The sequence below is a fragment of the Poecile atricapillus genome, chromosome 2, assembly GCF_030490865.1.
Source record: "Poecile atricapillus isolate bPoeAtr1 chromosome 2, bPoeAtr1.hap1, whole genome shotgun sequence".
Lineage (NCBI taxonomy): Eukaryota > Metazoa > Chordata > Aves > Passeriformes > Paridae > Poecile > Poecile atricapillus.
In genome coordinates, this window is record NC_081250.1 from 121,913,094 (window position 1) to 121,933,040 (window position 19,947).

General features: G+C 41.6%; 1 protein-coding gene across 1 annotated transcript; it reads right to left on the bottom strand.

Annotated features, from left to right (window-relative positions):
- Positions 1-354: 354 nt before the first annotated feature.
- SBSPON (somatomedin B and thrombospondin type 1 domain containing) lies at positions 355-10,783 on the bottom strand. The gene is made up of 5 exons (XM_058832374.1): positions 10,515-10,783; positions 4,290-4,484; positions 3,632-3,722; positions 2,628-2,804; positions 355-1,968 (listed from the first exon to the last, which is right to left on the bottom strand). The coding sequence occupies exons 1-5, from the start codon at positions 10,729-10,731 to the stop codon at positions 1,851-1,853; spliced, it is 798 nt and encodes a 265-aa protein (XP_058688357.1). The 5' UTR covers positions 10,732-10,783; the 3' UTR covers positions 355-1,850.
- Between the last annotated feature and the right edge of the window lie 9,164 nt (positions 10,784-19,947).

Sequence of the window (19,947 nt, forward strand, 5' to 3'; positions counted from 1 at the left end):
TCTGTTATGTAAATGGGTGTATTAGATCTGAATGGTGACATCTTTAGTTTGATGGAGGCTATAAAAGGTCAAATGTTCTGTATTTTTAAAGGGCTGTATCTCTTTTTAGATTGACCTTTTCATAATTTTACTTCCTGCCATATAATCCATTCTAATCTGTTTTGCTTGACTTTGAAATTTTGGTCAGACTTGTCATCTCTGTAAGTTATACCAAAAAGTATGTATGTATTAGTATTGCTAATTTTATGAGCTGATGGTTTGTTGTTTTTTTCTGCAGTTAAAAATGTGTAAATTCATATACTGTTGTAAGTAACAAAGGGACTGGTTTATTTTTTACATGGACGGGAGCACTATTATACTAGCACTCAGCATCTCTTGGTTAGCTTGTGCCACCTACCTTGTCGTGACAAGTGACTTCTTCCAGACCAGCAGGAAAGGGAAAGTTCAATAACTCATGGCCACAGTGGGGATCAGTAATGAGTCTACACTGTCAGTGACAGCAAAGATACACTTTGGGGGTCACTATCAGGGTCTCTGCTGGCCACTGCAACCTCCTGCTCATGGGAGATTGGAACAGATGGATGATGGCACTAGCCGGTCTCTCTGGATTTGGATCATTTGGAAGAGATTTCCACAATCTCAGGAAACTCGTGCTTTCCATACTGGTGTGAATCTAGTGACTTGAACTAACATAATACAGCATTCTTTTAAAGGCGAAATCTCCTGAATTCAGATGTTTTTTGTGCCTTTTTTTCTTGGCTAAGGTTTTTATTTTCCAATAACCTTACAAGAAAAAGCAGCTGTCTGAATTGGTCACAATAAAACAAAGCTCTCTGAGATAATTTTCCCCATTAAAAAGGAAAACATATATTCTTGAAGTCTGCAATGTTCAAAAAACATTAAAATAATCTCTGTTTTCTGTTTTGGAGGCCTGCTTTCTTTCATTACAATAAAATGGTAAAATACAGTTCAAAGGTTTGTGCCACAACACATTCTTGACAGAACCTCAAGCAGATCACCTTCCTCATTCTTGCCAAGGAACCACTATGATTTCTTCTAGGAAGTCTTTATGTTGCATGGAGATGCTGCCTGTCTTAACAGGAAATTTTCTCAACCTGCATAGTAGTCGTGTCAGAGCTCAGATGTTGCAGGTTCCTATTTTCATCATTGTAGATGAGCATTTTTAACTAGTAATAAATATTTTTTTTACCTTAGTCACAAAGTCTTGCCTAGGTTCACCTGCCAGGAAAGTTACTTTAATGCTTTGTATTATTGACATGAAGTTCTGAGGAGACCAATTCCTTAACAGCGCTAAGTATGTCTTCATGAAGGTGGCTGAACATGAAAACTGCAGTGTAGAGGAAGAATGCTTATGCAGATGTAGTGTAAAAAGTTGTCTAGATGATACTGGAGAGGAACAAAGGACCTAAACTGAAATTTGTTTTAGCTCTCAAAACTTAATTTTTATTCACCCTTGCTCTTAAATACTGACAGTCACTATTCTCAGACTTGAAAATACTTGACTGTCTCACTACTTAGGAGCAGTGCCTATAGACTGGGCTGTGGCCAGTAAAGATGGAAAACTTCAGGAAAAGTAACAACTATGGTTAGAAACATTAGCTCTTTAATTACAAAAGACAAACATGGAAACATGCTTCTAGTGTTCTAATAGAGATCAGTCTTTGCATTTTGTATTAAGGCAGAGAGCATTTCCTGAAATGCTTCTGCCAAAGGTCTGACTCACGTAAAATTTAAGGCTCCAGAAAATGCAGCAGAAATATGTCGGTCTCTTGGCATGGTTGTTAGTTTTCTTATTCTTTTTGTTGCCATTTTAAAGGTCTTTTAAACTTTTATGTAAAAATAAAACTATGCACCAGGGGACAGGAACAGTGTTCCAGTTGCCGGATCTTCTTCCAGGTTCCTTGGCACTGGGAGTTGCCAATTGCTTCCCAGTGTAAGATTTTATCTCTGAAATGAGACAATAAATGAGAAATTAGACAAGTAAAAGCTGTGAATTTAGTATTATCGAATGGTGTTGTATAAAATGTCAGAAGATTGGATTTGTTTAATCATGTAAGATCTTATTAAACTCATCTAGCTCTTAAAATTGTTTCTGGAGCAGACATTATATTCCTGTGTGGAGTATCCAGGATGGTGGGTTGTGTAGCTGGTTGTACAGGTATGTAGTATGCATATTAATAAATGTATGAATCAAATAAAAATCAGTTCTGAATACTAAATATTTACTTTCACAATTACTTTTCTAAAAACCAGGTATACAGGCTTGAGGGAAGTGCCAATCCACCACTGTTAAATCTGCAATCAGATTTGGACTATGGCAGGAAATACCATTTTTAAGTAAAAATGCCATAGCTGTAAGAAGTCCTCTTCCACTACACAAATTCCATCACTTCACAATTGCGAATAAAGCATGCAAGGCATTGAACTCTTATACTGAAATTATTTCCCGATTTTATCTATGTTTTAAAAGCAATTTCTGTGAGAACTGAAAGGGTAAAACCTGAGCTCTTTACAAGCGATTTGAGCTGTTCCATTTCTTAGGTACAATAAATGCAGCGTTTAATGAGATTTTGAGAAGTTTTAACTCTTTTTGGGTTTTGGTTTACCCGTGTGCATTATGGCCATCTCCGGAGCAGCGCTGCGTGGCCGTGCTCATGGCTGGGGGCTGGCAGGCGACGCACACGGTGTGTCCCTCGCGCAGGTACTGCATCCAGCGCGCGTGCGGACGCGCCTCCAGAGCGCAGTGCTGGGAAAGAGATTCTGTCCTGAACTCCACACAGTATCTGCTCAGAAGGAAAAGTACCAAATTATGAGAAAGCATGAGCTAAGTAGGCACTTTGAATGGACTTACATATCCTAAGGGTGGTGTTTGTGAAGTGCAAGTCAGACATTGTCATTGCTAACAAATCTCTTTTTGACCCTAACCCAGTCAGTGGATTCTTAAAAGCATTATGTAAACTCTTTCTCATTCAATGCCCCAGCCCAGTAATTTATGTATAATCTCACTTTCTGGTAGTGCTCTGTATTATTAAATTATTTTGAAAAACTGATCTCTGTAACTCATATTTTTCTCTCCTATGCTGCTGAAAGAAAATGGAAGAGACTTTAAGAATATCAATGAGTTTTATTATTCTAGAAAAAAAGAGCACAGGACAGAGCATTATGAGCATTACAGACCCAGTAATAGCCTAATTTAAACTTCATTGCTATCTCTACTGGTAACTAAACAAAATTTCTTACTGCTTGTGTCAAATAGTTTAATAAAAAAAGGTCTCTTGTGACCAATCCCATTCAGCCCACTTTGTTCAGTGACCTACATCTAAGTTCTCAGACTTACACTTAGGATACATTCATCTTTGTTTTAGCATTATTTACTGTTGGCTTTCAAAAGCAGCTGTCATCAGATTTGCAATGATCCCAATGTCTAATTCAGGACAATTAGCAAGTAATAAAAAACAACATCTAGAACATGCAAATGAACTGCAGGAAAGAAAATCAGTACAAGCTATAGCTTATTGTTTAATGATTGCAAATTTAATTATATTTTTCTCTGTAGCCAGCTGTTTTCTACTGAACAAGATGACCCACATACATATGATAAATAGATTACCCTGCTGCCTCTTTGTCTGAAGGCCAGAGAGAAGATGCTGCTCTTCTTTTTCTTTCTTTACCGTATTCAGAGGTAGTTATGAAAGCAGGGACTGGGGAAAAAACCAGTTATGGTAAACAGCAAGGCACAGCTGAGTCATAGTTCAATTACTGTAACAGTGGGTGAATGAATCAGGAGCTTGTGGATGGCGATGCTGGCTCACTTTATTGAAAAAGTGATAAAATGTTGCCAACATTGGATCTCAACCCCATCCCCTACAGCTAAGCTCTCTCTTTATTCAGGAGAAAAATATCTAACAATGCATGCCATCTAGTCAGTGAGGAAATAGGATGTGCTGGAATCCCACAAGGAGTACTGTTTCCTGTTTCATACTGAATTTGTGTTCTAACTTCGCACAGAGATAATTTGATACTTACATTCAGCTGAAGGAATGCACACAGCTTAGTTGTTTGCTTAATAGAAATTAAGAAAAGCCAGAGCAGGAAAACAAATTATTGAATGAAAAGCAATATGACAGTAGAAAGTAAACTTCTAAATTATAATTTTAACCAGATAACTGTAGATGGATGCTTGGTTTTTTGCTGTTCATTGACATCAGTAAAATTTATGATGGCTGTAATGGACACAAGGTACAGCAGAGAGATGAAATTGAGAATACCATGTTCATGGCCACATTCCTCCCCCTGGTAAGTGAGGTATTCCAGGCAGCCAGCTTTTTCCTCCAGAGCTGGACAGGGTTCCCCACCGTTTTTAGGTTCCTGTTGTACATAGCGCCTACGGATCCGCAGCCCGGGATGACACTGCTCTGCACAGCCACTCCAATGACTCCACTCCCCCACAACACAGGGAATAGCTGCAAAGCAGTATTAAAACATTATTAATAGTCAACACTTCCATTTTATCTAACTGCTCTCAAAAGCTTGAGATAATAAGATTATATTGAGGGGCTTTTTGTTTGGTTTGGGTGTTTTTACTTTCTACCTTTATTTGTATGGGTTTAAACCATTCTTCCAGGATTTTGCACATTCAAATTGCAAATTCAAACCTGCTTGCAATGCTTGGCTCCCTATCCCATCCCTTGTCCACAAAGAAACAGCCCCTCATCAAGACCTTTCTCTACAGCTGTGAGGTTCTTCTGTACCCTCTTCGGAAGCATAAAGCAGTAGCCTCAAAGGAGACCAGCTCATGGATTATCTACACCAGACTGGTCTGACCTTCCTTGGCAGCTCCTATACCACTGGATTTTGTTTAAAAGCTGTAACATTAAGTAGCAGTATGCTTGATTCCCTTCAGATCAATTTCTAACTCCTTTTTCCTCAACATTAAACTGCATCCACTGCCACCACTTTGCTTCCCTGTTTTAACAAAGGTCCTGCTCATTTCCAATTACAGAACAGTCCACTGGATATTTGAATTTCAGTTCTCAGAGATCACAAATTTCCTCTGAACTTAATCAAAATTTTTGGGAAAAGTACCATTATTTTTAAAGTAAACTTTGAATCATAAGAAACTGCATTTCTCTTGAGCAGGGGAAGAAAAGGTTCTGTGGTGTTATTCTCAGAATACAAATCAGGTGACAGTTACATTATTCCTGAGTGAGAAGCCACATAACACAGAAGTCTTCACTTTATTTTTCCATTAAAACAATATGCAACTGTAAAGAACACACAGCCATTTCACATCTGCATTAAACTTATTTCCTCAGCCTCATCTCCAGAAACACCAAGTCCCTGTTTTTGAAAACTGTCTGACCTAAAAATTTTCTCTTTAGCAGTTAGAAAGAATACTACAGCTTTTCAAAATTGTACTGCAGGCTGAGCCCTGAGGGGTTGGAGTAGGATGATCTCTGGATGCTCACTGATGGAACAAACACAACCCCTCCACCTGGGAACTTCAAATCTGCACAGCCTTGGCAGGAGGAGCAGTGAGAGAGCAATAAGAAAAATGTCTCACACACAGGCATCCATCAAGTAGAAGAATTCTCTGAGGATAAGCAATCATTTCCCTACATGTGTCATCCACAATTTGTGGCCTACAAAGACATTTAATCCAAGTGGCAGTCCATTTCCAGTAGCCTTTTTCCTGGAGGCCAGGAAAAGTAGGTGCTCCAGGTTAGAGAATGGTACAAAATGCACATTTTCATCAATGGGTGAGCTACTTTAACTTGGTTCTGGATTGTTTCGGGTCATGCTTCTTGTTATCTAGTTAAATAAAACTTTTTAATTTCCTATGTGTACTATTTCTCATTAGCTTATAATGGAACATATCACATGCTTTCAATTTTTTTCCCACATTTCTGGATTACAATTTAAATCCCCAAGAAGCTTTACTGCTTAACCACTACTTACATCCTTGCATCAGCATTGCAGGAAAGTGATGGGACCAAACTAGTCTTTCAGGAAAATATTTTATACCTTCTGGGATTCTGCCGGTACAAGACATTGGGAAGAAAGAGTAGAATGTGATAACCTCCTTGGGATTTGTAACTCTTCTCATAAAACATAGAAATGGCACTGTTTGCTCTGTCATTACATCTCTAATTTCTTGGACTACTACCAATATCATAGAGCAGATAAAACCTCTGAAAGAGGCTGCTTGGCAGATGTCCTTACCAATCTACTAAAATTCCCTTCCTCTGTTCTCACTGTGCACCAGCTCTTCTGACCAAACCCGCCCACTTTTGAGTGTCCTGACAGCGCCAGGTGTATTGTGGCTGAGGATGCTGCATCCCACGCCCTAAGGAATTTCACTGAAACAGAACCACAGGGCTGCCCCTGGTATTGGACCACCAGTTGTCCATCCTGCTCAGAGAATTAGTATTCTCTGCTGTTTTCCTCTACCTACTGATAAACACCTTCCCAGTCAGCTCCCAAGTATGATTTGTAGAACAGTGCCAGAAAGTCACAGAAAAAGCTCCCTTTGCCACATGCAGACACCGGACACTGCACCACCAGGCACTTCCCTCGGACACATCCAGGTACCCCAAAGTACATGACACAACCTCTGTGGCTGTCAAGGCACCACACTGACATGTTGCAGTGCAGCCCAGACTGTTTGTTCCAAGAACAGTGAACTAGAAAAGAAAACCAGTGACAGTAAAAATGTCTTAGACCCTACCATGGGATAGCCAGGCCAAGTGCTAAACGCAGCATGAACCTCACGATTTTTGCCACCAAAGGGTCCAAACACAGTCCTCAACCCCACTCGATTTAATGGTACAAGCACAGACTTCAATGCCTGATCAAATGCCTGATCACACATCTTAGTTCTACCCAAGTACCCAAAGGACAGTAAGCATCTTTCCAGCCTGTTTCCTTATCTATTGATTCTCTTCCAAGCTGGCTGTATGAATGACCTGCATAAATAAGAATTTCCAAAGAACTTTAATCCCATATTAGCACCTTGATATGCAGATAACATCAAGTCTAATATAACATTTTCCATGAAGAAACTCCCAAAGGGACTGAGTAACTGCATAACAAATAAAGTGATGATTCATGTCGTACTGGAATCAAACCAAGCTGACAGTAAAATATTGGTCATCTGCATGGTAATTTTATGGTTATCAAGATTTAGAATAAGAAGGATGAATTGCCCTAGTCATGTGGAAAAATAAGAATATTGGGTTGCTAGAATGGAATTTAGGCAAGTGGGATAATAATGTCGCTTTTGCAGTCAGTACCCAACAGCTATTAAGGGACAGTAGATCGATTCTGTGCCTTGTTGGAAAGATGTCAAATTCCCCAGCATGACAGACATTGGGTCCATGAGCTGACATAAAAGGAACAGTGCCATTTCTTGACACACAAAAAAAAGTATCAGGGATCCATAGCTACATCTTTATGGATCCCTCTCTGTGTTGGTATTTGCTCAGCTTAGTTCACACAACGATATTAAATGATGATTCATTGAAACAATGAAGAGGATGCAAGTCAAAGGAAACTGAAGGATGGGATTTGTTCTCTGGTACCTACCAAAATATGGAAGCTAGCAAGAGACTTGGAATTTCAAAAATACACAGAAAAATTACATTGCTAATTTATGAAAGACAGCTTGAGTAGCCAAAACTTTGTTTTTATCTTCCGTTTGCAGCACTATGAAACACAAATCCTTATTTCTGATTCAAACTATTTAATTTTATTTTTTTTCATTTCTGGAAAAAGAAAAATAGAGAATTGTAGTATGTTCATTGTACAACATATATTGTAATGTATAGGGATCTCCAGATTTTCCCATAGTAACCACTTTGATTCAAATGGTGAGCTGATTCCTTTCTCAGGCTCTCACTGGACAGTAGTTCCTATTTAAAATGCTATGTACAAAAATATTCTTTTTCCAAAATAGTCTTTATTTATTCAAAAATATTCTTCAGTGTTAGAACTATAAGGAAGTTTACTTAAAAACTCTTGAACTTGGGTTCAGCAGTCCATGAACTTCTGCTGAGCCATCTATTTATAAAGTACCAAACCTACAGTGATTTTTAGGCATCACAGAATTTAACCCTGCTGCTGGCAGCTTTAGTGGTTTCTTTCAGTGGTTTCTTTTATTTTGGAGCATTGTTTTTGTATGATTCCTAACATCTCTTGCATCCTAGCATCTCTTGATTACTTACACTTGGGGCACTTTACACTTTCCCCAAAGGAAAAATAATATTTTGGGAAAAGTCCCCAAAATAAGTCATTTCTCCAGGTGCTGAAATCATGAGCTGTGAAAAGGTTGATAAACAAGGTGTAGCATGAGAACCATTGATCACCTTTCTTCACATTTCTATTTTAAAATTTTCAACTCTACATTCAAAACAGTGAACTATGCCAGTGAACACCCCCGGTGCCATTAAACACTTAGATTTTAGCAAGACTCAACAGGGAGACCTCAACATCCAATATGAACAAAAAAAACCTCTAAAATTTTCAGCTATACTTGTGTAAATTGATATAAACTCCCACTGGAACTATTTAGAATTTCTCTTTATGCAGAACACAAGTCAATGACTGCTTGCCATAGAAAGTGTATGTAGTCATTTACCTTTTAAATAACGACTTCTTACAAATTTAGCTTTTGGATGTGTGAGTTCTAGGACCACCTTGCCAGGGTGCCAAAATTCTGCCCTCCCATGCTACACCCATCAATGCAAAATGTGCTGTAACCTCTGTGTTTGCACTGGTACTCGCACAAATGGGCAGTGCAGCAGTGCAGGGAGTCAAACCAGGCAGAAACAGGCAATAAAAAGCAGAAATAGTTCCCTGCGTGTTTAGCTCCTTGAGACTCCATCTTCCTGACTGGATCTAGGGCACCCACCACCCACACAGGGCACAAGAGTGGTGTGCTTATATCATAAGCATATGATGCCTTTTGAGGCAATCACCATTGAGCCTGAGACAAAAAATACCATCTTGATAACAGCAGGGCATCACCAGGTGCCAGAAGTCACCCCAGAAGTCATGCTAATGAAAGTGTTTAAACTAGAACTTCTCAAACACAATCTTGAGCTTCTTTCTGAAGGATTTCAGCTCTGGGTTTTTTGCTAACATTGTGCATATTTATCAGCTATCCCCTTTTATGCTTGAATATTAAAAATCACTTGATTTACTGAAAAGATGCAATATGTTGTGGTTGTATGATAAGCATCTTGCCAGCTCTCCCTCTACAGATTTTCCTGAATGCAAGAATAATGTATTTTAAATATGCTAATTTCAAAAATGCAACCTTCTGTCAGACTTTGTGGTGCATTTTTTCCCTTCTTTTACTCTGAGATTATTTAGCTATGGGAGAGTTGACCATGTTTCTTCTAGAGACATGGGGTCATAGTTCTGCTCTGCTGAGTTCTTCTGTGCAGTTTTACATCCCTTAGGACGGGTCTACACCATCCGAGAGTTGTACTCCCCCTTCCCAGTCTGGACAGATGTAAGCCAACTTGGGTCACAAAGCTTGGTGGCTATGTCAGCATGGCACTGAGCCTGCTAAATGCACGCTAATTAGCAGGACTGTACAAGAGAGGCTCATAACTTTTTGGCTGTAGGCTGGCATGCATCCAGCCAGATGGGAAGAGACATTAGGCTGACCGAGTACTAGTACTGCACCTGCAAAGCAAGATCTGTGTGCTGCATCCCAGGCACAAAGAGGTCGGTCAAATTGTGAAGACTGCAAAGGATACAAATCCCACAGAAAGAGGCTCTGTGAATACCTACAAAACAGATGCTCAGTGTGGTAGAACTGGGCTACTTTCTCCTCCTTGCCATTGCTCATTGGCAGGCAGTGCCATCCCCTGAGGGCTAGCAGAGGACCCTCTCACTCATGCTCCTACGCTTATTTTAAAGCCTTTGCCTTCACAGTAAATTCTTGCGGATTCATGCTCCTAAACAAAACCTCACTGTGGGGACTTCCCCAATTATTTCATTGATATTTGTTTGTCAGGATGTGAGGAATCAGCTGAAAGACACAGGCAGTGCTAAATTGATCTCCCTGCTGTCTCTGTAATGGGACAGCCCCCCTGCAATCAGTCTGTACTTGGGACTTGCCTGAGTGAAAAGTAAGCAACATAATGTTTCAGAGGTAAAATAAGTTCAGACTGTCACTGTACTACAGCTGATCCGGAAACCTTTTCTCTCAAGTGAGAGAAAAGTCTGTCTCCCTCCCTGAGCCTACCGCTGCCCCAGCCTGGTTCCTGCTCATGCCCTCGCCCCGGGGCTGCCGAGGGAGAGAGGGAGGGAGGGATCTGCCCCTCTCGCAGCCCATGCCCGCACGCCCCAGCTCGGAACCCAGCGAAAAGTCCATCCCGCGAAGCCCGGGCCGGCAGCTCCCGTACCCGGAGAGAGCGCCGGGGGCGCGGGGTCCCGCCGGCCCCTCCACCCGCGCCCCACTCGCCAGGGCCGGACGAACCTACCCGGGCACGCCTGGCTGTGGTCGTGGCAGCAGTCCCCGGCTCGCCGGCAGCCTCCGTCGCAGTAGCAGGTCCCGTAGCCACCTCCCTCCCTCCATCCCTCGCCGACGCAGGCGGCATCCCGGCCCTGGCAGCACCTTCCCTGGCAGCTGCCCCCGGCCCCGCTGCCGGCCCACAGCAGCCCCAGCCACAGCGCTCCCGACAGCGCCGTGCCGCCCATCGCCGCCGCGCCGCCCCGACGTGCGGGCCTGAGGGCTCCGGCACCCGGCGGAGCGGAGCGGGCTGGGCGGGCGGCGGGGGCGGGGGGCGGCCCTGCCCTGCCCTGCCCTGCCCTGCCCGGTCGGTCAGCGGCACAGCTGCCGCACCAAAGCTTCGGGGTGCGGGGGCAGCGGCAGCTGGGGCGGGTACGTGTCCCCGGGGGTGCCCTGCCAGGTGCTGAGTGTTTCCCGCGGGGTCCGCATGACAGGACAGCTGGCGACGTCCCACGCAGCGATGGTCTGTATCAGGATGTCCTGCACAGCAGGAACCATGTCCCACACTGCAGACCCCTACAGGTATGTCTCTTACTGTGTCCTGCACAAGGATGGCCTGCGCACCGTGACTCACGCTGCCATCCCCCACAATGCAGGGACTTACACAGTATGACCTTCCATGTCCTCCCATGACAGTGTGTCCCACATGGTGACGACTCTTACAGCAGTGTCCCCCTCAACAGTGTCCCACACTCCAGTGACCCCCACACCAATGTCCCACATGATGATGTCCCTCTCACAGAGCCATGTCCTGTGCAGCAGTGTCCTAGGCAGTGATGAGCCTCAGAGCAATGTCCTTCACAGTGGCGGCACACAGCCATGTCTGCACAGGATCGATCTGCACAGCAGTGCCCCAGCCAGCAGTGTCCTGCACAGCTGTGAACGGGCCAGCCGTACTCTGTACCCTGGTGACTCACATCACAGTGACCCAGAGCTATCCCAGAGCATCCCCAGCCATCTCCACACAGCCCCGTGGGTGGGTACAATCTGGTGCCACTAGCCGTGGTTTATTGGTACAGGCACTTTCCCATTTCAGGGCATGTCCTACAAAGCATTTGTGTGTCTTACATTTCTCATTTTCATTCTTTTTTTCTTCTTCTTTTTTTTTTATTTTTAAAATTTGTTTCCAGAACAAACAAAAGAAGCTGTACTTGCAGGTGCACAAGAAAAGTGAGGTGGATTCCCAAGTACTTAGTAACAAGAGGTTTGGATTCTTGTTGTCTGTTCACTTCAGTGCTAAGAGGTTTTCAGATTAATGGAACCTGATAATTTTAGCCAAAAGTCAAATCCCAAAAGTAAGTAGTGAGGTGACTGCAAAAATATGTTAGCTTTGCACACTTCAATTTGCAGATAGCTACTAAAGCAAGAGACATCTGGTCTCCCAAAGCTGCCTATGAGGGGAGGCAATAGTTTATTGTATTATCTACTACATGTGGGTACTTGGACCCCCTGAGACAGCTCAGGCCAGACAGAGTTTAATTTCTTCTAGCCATCAAATATTACTGTGAAAATGTTGTTTAAATCCCTGAGGATTGGGTCTGGTCTATTATCCAGTGTGCCACTAATGAATTTACTGGCATTCTGCCAGCCTAAAACTTGAACCCCTGAATAGCAAATGTTGGGGGAGTTCCTGGGATGGGTGAGAGGAGAACAAGACTTGCATGCTGCCTTGGTAAAAGCAGTGTGAGAGAAGGAACGCCTCTTTATGTTTTCCTTTCCTTTATTGTATTCCTATGCTTCACCTGAAAGGCAAAATATGAGCAAATAGTAGTAGAAACTACCTTTGTAGGTGGATAAATTATGTGCAGGTGACTTATGCTGAAATGATAAGTCAATAAAACTTGAGTGAGTCCAGAACAGGTCAAAGAAGGGCTTTCTCTTAGTGGATATGTTTACCGAAAAAACAAGAAAATATGTCTGCAATAGTCTAGTAAAAGAAAACAAAATACAAATGAAAAATTTTATAATTTCTACTAGACATAATAAAGCAGATTCTTCAGAGCAACCAGGAAAAAAAGAATCTTAATTAAAAGAGAGAACAAGATCATCCAGTTTGTTCCAGCAAATACTTTGGGTTTTTTTCTTTTAGTTAATTCCTTTCTTTTAGAAGTAGCACTAGGTATCTAAGAAGGACAAAGAAACACAGTGATGTGTTCTTGGCAGTGGCTCAACAAATAAACCCTTCCAGGCAATTATAGCAAAACAGGCAGAGATTTCTTTCCAGTCTAACATGAGGTGGTCCACAGAAAGTAGGTGTTGTGCAGTATGTGCTGTTGGTTATCTTTTTGTCACGCAAACTTTACAAGAAAAGCAGAGATTTAAAATGCATGTGTAGGTAAGCTTAGGGAACATGCAGAGTCTTTGCTCTTTCTTGTAAGCCACAGAGGTGCATTGCATGGAGCAGAGGTCATCAGGCATCTGTTCCACATGTGCACTTCATGCCAAAATATTTCTTAATCCCAGAGGTGAGGAGAAATCTAAGGATTGTATTGTAGTCCTCTCAAAAGCAGGTGTTGCTGCTGGCTCTGAGATTTTGAAAACCATGATTGAGCTCAAGTTGTCAGCCATTTTTTTCTCTATTTCTGCCCTATTTTAGCTTTGGAATCTCTGAACTCAGATTCCCAGACTAAAACTTGCAGTATTATATGGTGAGGGGAAAAGAAACCAAGACTGTGAAATTTTTTTTTAAACTAATTTTTCAAATATGTATACAGTTCCAATGAGTTTTGTTCCATTGTTTTATTTCCAACCCAAATGTCCCCATTGCCTTACATGGCAATTCTCCCCAGTTTAAAATACCACAAAGACCAAACTGAGTCAAGTGTGTTTCAGCAGTAAATTAAAATGAAAACTGGTCCCTGTTATTTACCATGCTTACCAGTATTATTATTTACCATGGTTGTTTGTGTTTTCTCTATATAAAGAATGTAAAACAGAGCCAATCTTGTACTCTCCATCCATTCCTGTGGCACACATCTACCCACAGTACTTTGTAGAAGACTGAAAGCACCACCAAATGGGAAAAGCTTCAGACTGGGTAGAAAATATATGTTTGATAGTAAAATACCTTTCTTATTTTTTCAAGTTGAACTTACAGCAACAGTGATTCTGAGTACCTGATGTAAGGTCTATTCAACTCAACTTCAAAGTCTTTTTTCAAATATATTATCTGTCAGCCAGCAGCATTCCACATGCCCACACCTCCTCATGAGCAAACTCTCTGGAAGGTCCAAACTTGCACAAATAGAGCTAATTTTTCTTTGCTGATAGGAAACTAATCCAATGGCATCAAACTGAGAGGACTTCAAAAATCCCGCAGGACATTTCTTTTTCTTTCAGACTCATGTTTGCAGACAGCTTTATTTATTTGAGAGAAATACCCTTCCAAAAGCAACCTGCTTGCATTTTATATTGAAACAACACGGTGACTGATGTGACTACAAAGGCTGCAGGCTGTCTCTATCCTGCTGCACAGGGCCAAGCTTCCCAAGAACCCCACAGTCAGCTACAACTTGATTTGTCATATGAGGCCCTTGTTCCCATTGTTCTGAAAAAGTAGACTTTCTCCTGATAAGAAATAATCCCTGTTAATGTGGATAACCAAATCATGGTGTTTGCTAGAGTAGCTGACAGCTTAAAGCAATAGCAACATATTGAATGTAAGAGAAATGAGAAGTATTTTGTGTTCACTAATGATCAACCAGTAAAGAAACACAGTAGAAGATACATAAAAGAGGTTTTCTAGAGTTTCATGGCCCATGATGTTATATAGAAAGCATGATATTGTTTCAATGACTAGCTTAAGCTGTTCTACATTGAATCACTCCTAAGAGAGCAGGCTGAGTACCTGGCTGTATTTGAGGGAGGTAATTTGCTGTGCACCCACTTTGCCTTGGCAGTCTTGTCAGGCACAAGTCTGTCATGGGTCATGGGAGATGCACTGGCTCACTGCGTCTCAATCACAACCACTGATTTTGGTTGGGGTTGGTAATGATGCACAAAATTTCTTGAATTGGAGAGGCTAATGGAAACAAAGAAAAACTATCTATCAGGATATTTTTAGCTGATTTTTAAAGGCCTTCATCCCCCCTGTAAGTTATTGAAGGAATGTGCAAATAGCACAATGAACACAGAGCTGCTGTCGAACTTCCATGCAGAAAAATTCGGGCAAATCTCTGTATGCAGCCTAAGCATATAAGGACTGGAAAACATTCTTTTCCTGTATTTTCCCCCGAATTTCTCATTTTCAGAGTCAGGTAGCCAAAAGGAAATGGAGCACCTGAGCCAGCATATGGAAGGGGAGGTAACCCAGGGCAGAATGGGCAAAAGGCTGCAGGACTTCTCCACCAGCAGCAATTAAAGATGACAATGGTTCAGCTGGTGCACATAGTAGAACATTCCCCTTTCTCGATTAGGCTACAACTACATCTCCTGTCTGAATTAACAGCCTGTGGCTTATGGAATAGTAGTATTGCATTAATAAGTACATTTTCTTATGTTCGTTTTTATTTCATCTTAATTCTAAACACTGTATAATCTAACAGTGTTACTGATGTTCCAATTTTCATTTGTCTTAGTAATTTTGAGAACATATCTCCCCAGGGGTCACTCACAAGGTAACATGCTGATACCTGGCTGTATTTGAAGAGCCAGTGATGTGTTTTTAAACTCCTGATCCTGGAAAGTCAGCCTGTTATTCAGACAATCTGCTCTGGTTCTTCAGGCCAAATACGACACCAGTCCTTTCAAAGGCTTTTCTGAGATGTGAAGGCATCTATTCATTATGTGTGAGGAACACAGTCCACTTGACTCCTGTTTGTTTGCTATCTTCCTGCAGGGTTTACCAGGTAGCTTTACATTTTAAAGGAACATGATCAGCCAGAGTAAGAGAGGGTGGCAGTTTAACACTTCCTGAAACAGAACTGCCTCTTACAAAATTAACATCCCAGGCGGTTATTTCACACACTTGCCTGTTTCCCCTGCTTTGGGGTTATTTTCTTTAGTATTTACAGACCTCCTCTTTTCTGCAATCACCACTAAATCAATTCTTTTCCTTCCCGATGTAGGAATAGTTGTTATTGTTTTAAAGACAGGATAAAAAGATACTGAGAGATTAGGGCACCTATCCAGCAAAACACTTAAGCACTTGCATAACCCAAGGCACATAATAACACCACCATAGGACTCTTCACTTGTTCCAGGTTGTGAAATCTTGAAGGATTTACTGAGCCGGGGCCTCCCTCTGTGCCAGAGGGCTCTGCGGCTCAGCTCCCTCACTCTGAGCTGTATGCTGCAGCCACCATGCATTGCCTCTGAGCAGCCACGTCATTCTGCCAGATCTAGAGCAAACATTAGCCCTGATTTGTGCCCAGTCAGCTCCTTTTTCATCAGCATATAAAGCCAAAGAGATGAATAGCTCATCCTCAATTTCACTGTTAAAATTTGTGCAAAAAGTAGCTGTTTATTTCTCATTAAATACAAATCAGATTTTCCCTGCTGTTTAAAACTATAATCAATATTAGTGTAGTCCAAAACTCAGTCCGTTTCTTTCTTTGTCAGTTATCACATCCAGTAGCAAAGATTCTGCATCTTGGATTTATTGGAGGTTTTTTATGATTGTGCATTTTGCAGAGAATGCAGCTCCCCCTCCTGCAGCTGATGAGCATGCCCTGCTAGCAGGAATAAACACACATTTCTGTCAGTGAAGAAAGCAGGAATAACTATGAGTTTATGAAATTAGGGCACTGAACTGTTGAGAGAAAGAGTAACTTTTTTCTTATCATAATCCCACTTTTGAGAACCTCTGCCAGTCTTTCCACTGGACTGATGAAAAGATGGATTCTGCTGACTTGAATAATTTGAAAGTAAATGATGATTCTGGTATACACTGGCTGGCAGAGGGAACTGTTTATATAATTCTGTGCTTGCTAATAACCCTCTTCATAGCTAGAAATGGTGCCAGGAAAGCTGCTGGCTATGTAAAAATGCTCTCCCATTTCCTTTCCTTTATTGTTTTCTGACACAGCTTGTTTTTTTTTAATTAGTACTTGAACTATTTTTAGCATCTGGAGACAAAAATGTATTGTTCAGACTGAAATGAGGCCAGGTACCATGAAAATATTTTCAGGGAAAAATATTTGCAGCCAGTTTATCCTTGGCTGTGTGCAGTGAAAGTTTGCCTGTTTAGTCCAATTAGTTACAGCCATGTCACTTCACGTAAATGAATGTAGCTGTGTCAGTGTACAGGGCAGATTTTGCCTTTCATTCTGCAGAGGAATACCACACACAGCTAGAATCTGTAGCATCTAGAGCATTCTGAATTATTTTTTTCCATACAAATTCCATGCATATCTTGTTGAAAGAACTAAGCTTTTCAGTCCAATGATGACTTAGGCAAATGTGACTTTTGCGAAGGCACCTCTTTGCAACTCATCTAATCTTCTCTAAGAGATCCTAAAGTCCCTGCATTGTAGACAGACTAGCAACACACATGCAGGTAAAGGTGCAGCGAGATTTTGGGACCCACTAATTCAGCGTGGAAGAAATAGAAAAAACTCTTCCATACGCAACAGTCTCAGCCGAGACAAAATGTGAAGCCCAACCATATCAGTTCCCTGCAGAATTTCAAATCAAGCTCAGTCTTGACCATTTTCTTCATGGTTTCCCAGAGGCTAGTCCTACACTATTCAACCATTAAATTCCTCTAATGTAATAAAGGCTCCATTGCCAGGGGAAAGCTTATCTGTGTGGAAGTATTATCCATAATGGGAATCAGAGGAGAAATCCACAGAAAAATTAACAGTTCTTCCAAAGAACCAAGTGCCTCCTGTACTCCAAATACTACTGCATTCTTTGATTTTAACTAATTAAAAATAAACATATGTATTTACCAAAAAGACTGTAAAAATCTACCAAAATATGTCACTCCAGTGTACACACTTGCACTTCTAAAAAAGACAACTAATACTTGTGTTGTTAAACACATCCATGAAACACTAGGGTGACCAGAAAAGCAAGACATGTTTGTTTGGAATCTGTCCTAGCTGCATATATGAAATGGGTCCTGACAGTATTTTCATTAAAAGAAACCAAGTATTTCAGGAAAATATATTATCTCCAGTCATCTGTCATCAGTGCAATGCAGGCTTTTAGCATTTCACCAGTTAGTTCCCTTGCAGAGGAAGATGACTTGCAGTTAAAGTAGCTCTACTTTACAAGTAGCAGGCATTTTCAACATTTTCTGGGTGGAGTTCCTAAAATATTCCATTAGATGCACTGACCTCTGCAGAAAGAGCTTTAATTTAAAGACCAAAAATAATGGAGAAGTCACCAGATCCTACAATAATCCCAGTAGTTGTGTTTTTATGTGTCCAGCTGTGTGTTCAGCTTCCCATCTTTGGATCCTGCCAGCAGCATAACTACCAAAGCTGCTGTAATACACTGGTGACCTTCAGCCAAAATGGGACAGGGCTGCATAGAGGGAGGAAAGGGTGAGGGGATGAGCTTGGCTGGGCTGGAGGATCTGCTTTAGATCTGCCACAGCTGACTCTGGTCTTTCAATACCACAGGACTGGAGTATCCTTTTCTGCCTTCAAGTTCCAGGGCCAGGACCTGAAGCTCCTCAAGGGATGTGTCTCAGCATTAGAGAGAAGCTCAGAAAAAATGCAGTTATTCCAATTGTTTATGCTTTTTCTTGTGTTCAAACCTGTCTTGATAGCAATAGCTTTTGACTAAGCTGCCATAGAACCACAATGCATGCATGTGGTAAAAAAAGAGCCTCACCAGACAAAAAAACAGTTAACCTTGCAGACTTGCATCAAGAGGAAGATCTAGTCTAGGAAGACCCCTCCATTATCACTAATACTTCAAGGCTTCCTTCAGGAAATCCCCTGCAGGTGTCCTTGCGACCCCTTCACCTACCAAACAGCCTCCTACCACCTTCTCCACTTGGCTGCTTCTGTCTATGGTGTGTCCAGGCATCACCTGAACAGCCATGGGCATTCACTGCCCTTGCACAACCTGATGGGTTTGTGACATATGGGAAATTCAGCTGGAGGCAGCCAGCAGGCTTGGGAAAAATTTTCTGCAGAAACCCTGAATGACTTTTCAGCTGGTACACTCCCATCTCCTTCTTTTACGACTGTCCTTGCAGAGCTAAGTGGCCTCTCCTGGACTCACAGGGGAGGGCATGTGAAGGGCCTAAGAGTGGGTTAGTGTTTTCTTAGCACTAACCTCACTGAGAGGACTATTCAGTGCTTCCTTCTTTTGGGCTATATCCTTATTTGTAGAAACATTCACTTGGACTGCAGGCAGGAGCAGTGATCACAGAATCAAAAGTCCCTCCTGCCACAATGTAAATATTCTTGAGTGCTCTGCAGCTCCACTCACAAACCCCCATGCATTGTATTAAAGACAAATAATGTAAGATTTATATAAGAGGTCAATCCAAAGTCTCAGATGGCATCACTCCATGTAATTTACGTAGAAATATGAAATTTTACACAGAGATGTGCCTTTTCATGTTTTGCCTAATTCACATGCTCAGAAATTTCTGGAGTGTTCTGCACTTCATAAAATAGCCTGAAATTAATCTGTGTTTCTTCCTGATGTGTAATACCTGCATGTCCTCTCCCTTTTTTAAAAGGTTTTTTCAAATGAAAGTGATTTGGAGGAACCTTCTTCCCAAGTGACAGCAGAAAGAGGTGAGGAAATGAAAGTGCCAATTGGGGACAAAGAGTAAGAAATAATATTTTTCTACTGAGGTGCTGAATTTGGCTCCAATTCAAACTCTGAACTCGGGATGGGTTCATGAATTTTTGTTCTTCAGTAATAACAGCACCAAGCCTGGCCTGATGTAGATGCAGCCTGGGTACATCTTTGTCACCTAAAATGGAGATTACCCAGAATGTACAGAAGGTTTATAAAGCATAGAACAGTGCTAAAGAGCACAAACAGTTTATGCAGCCTGAGCCAAATTCTTCCCAAGACAAATTTACTATTGTGCCATTTTTGAAACTTTTATTCTTTGTATCACACACCAGCAGGTTGCAGTTTCGATGCAAATATTTGACAATTAATTTCCTTCAAGGATACTTCAGACGGAATCTAAGATGGTAGAAATTACTTTCCCTGCTTATGAGGAGAGTCTAAGACTTAGTTACTACCACTGCATAGTTGGAAGAAGACAGAGCTGATAAATGTGGCCAGGCTTTACATTCTGTTGGGGTAAATGCATGGTAAGGGCATCTGCGCTGAACTCAAGATGAGCCAGCTCAGCTATGCCTGTAACAAATGAAACAGAACAGCTGGTGCCTACAAGTGTGAGGGCTTTTCCCACCCGGGAAACCCACTTATCCATGACCCTGAATTTATCTCAGTAGCCCTGAGTTTAAATGTACATATCG

Coding starts and splice junctions, on each gene's coding strand:
- SBSPON (XM_058832374.1), bottom strand. CDS start 10,731: ATGGGCGGCACGGCGCTGTCGGGAGCGCTGTGGCTGGGGCTGCTGTGG. Junction 4,485..10,514: donor CCACAGCCAGGCGTGCCCGG/GTAGGTTCGTCC, acceptor ACTGCTTTGCAG/CTATTCCCTGTGTTGTGGGG. Junction 2,805..3,631: donor TCAGACAAAGAGGCAGCAGG/GTAATCTATTTA, acceptor CCTTCTGAGCAG/ATACTGTGTGGAGTTCAGGA.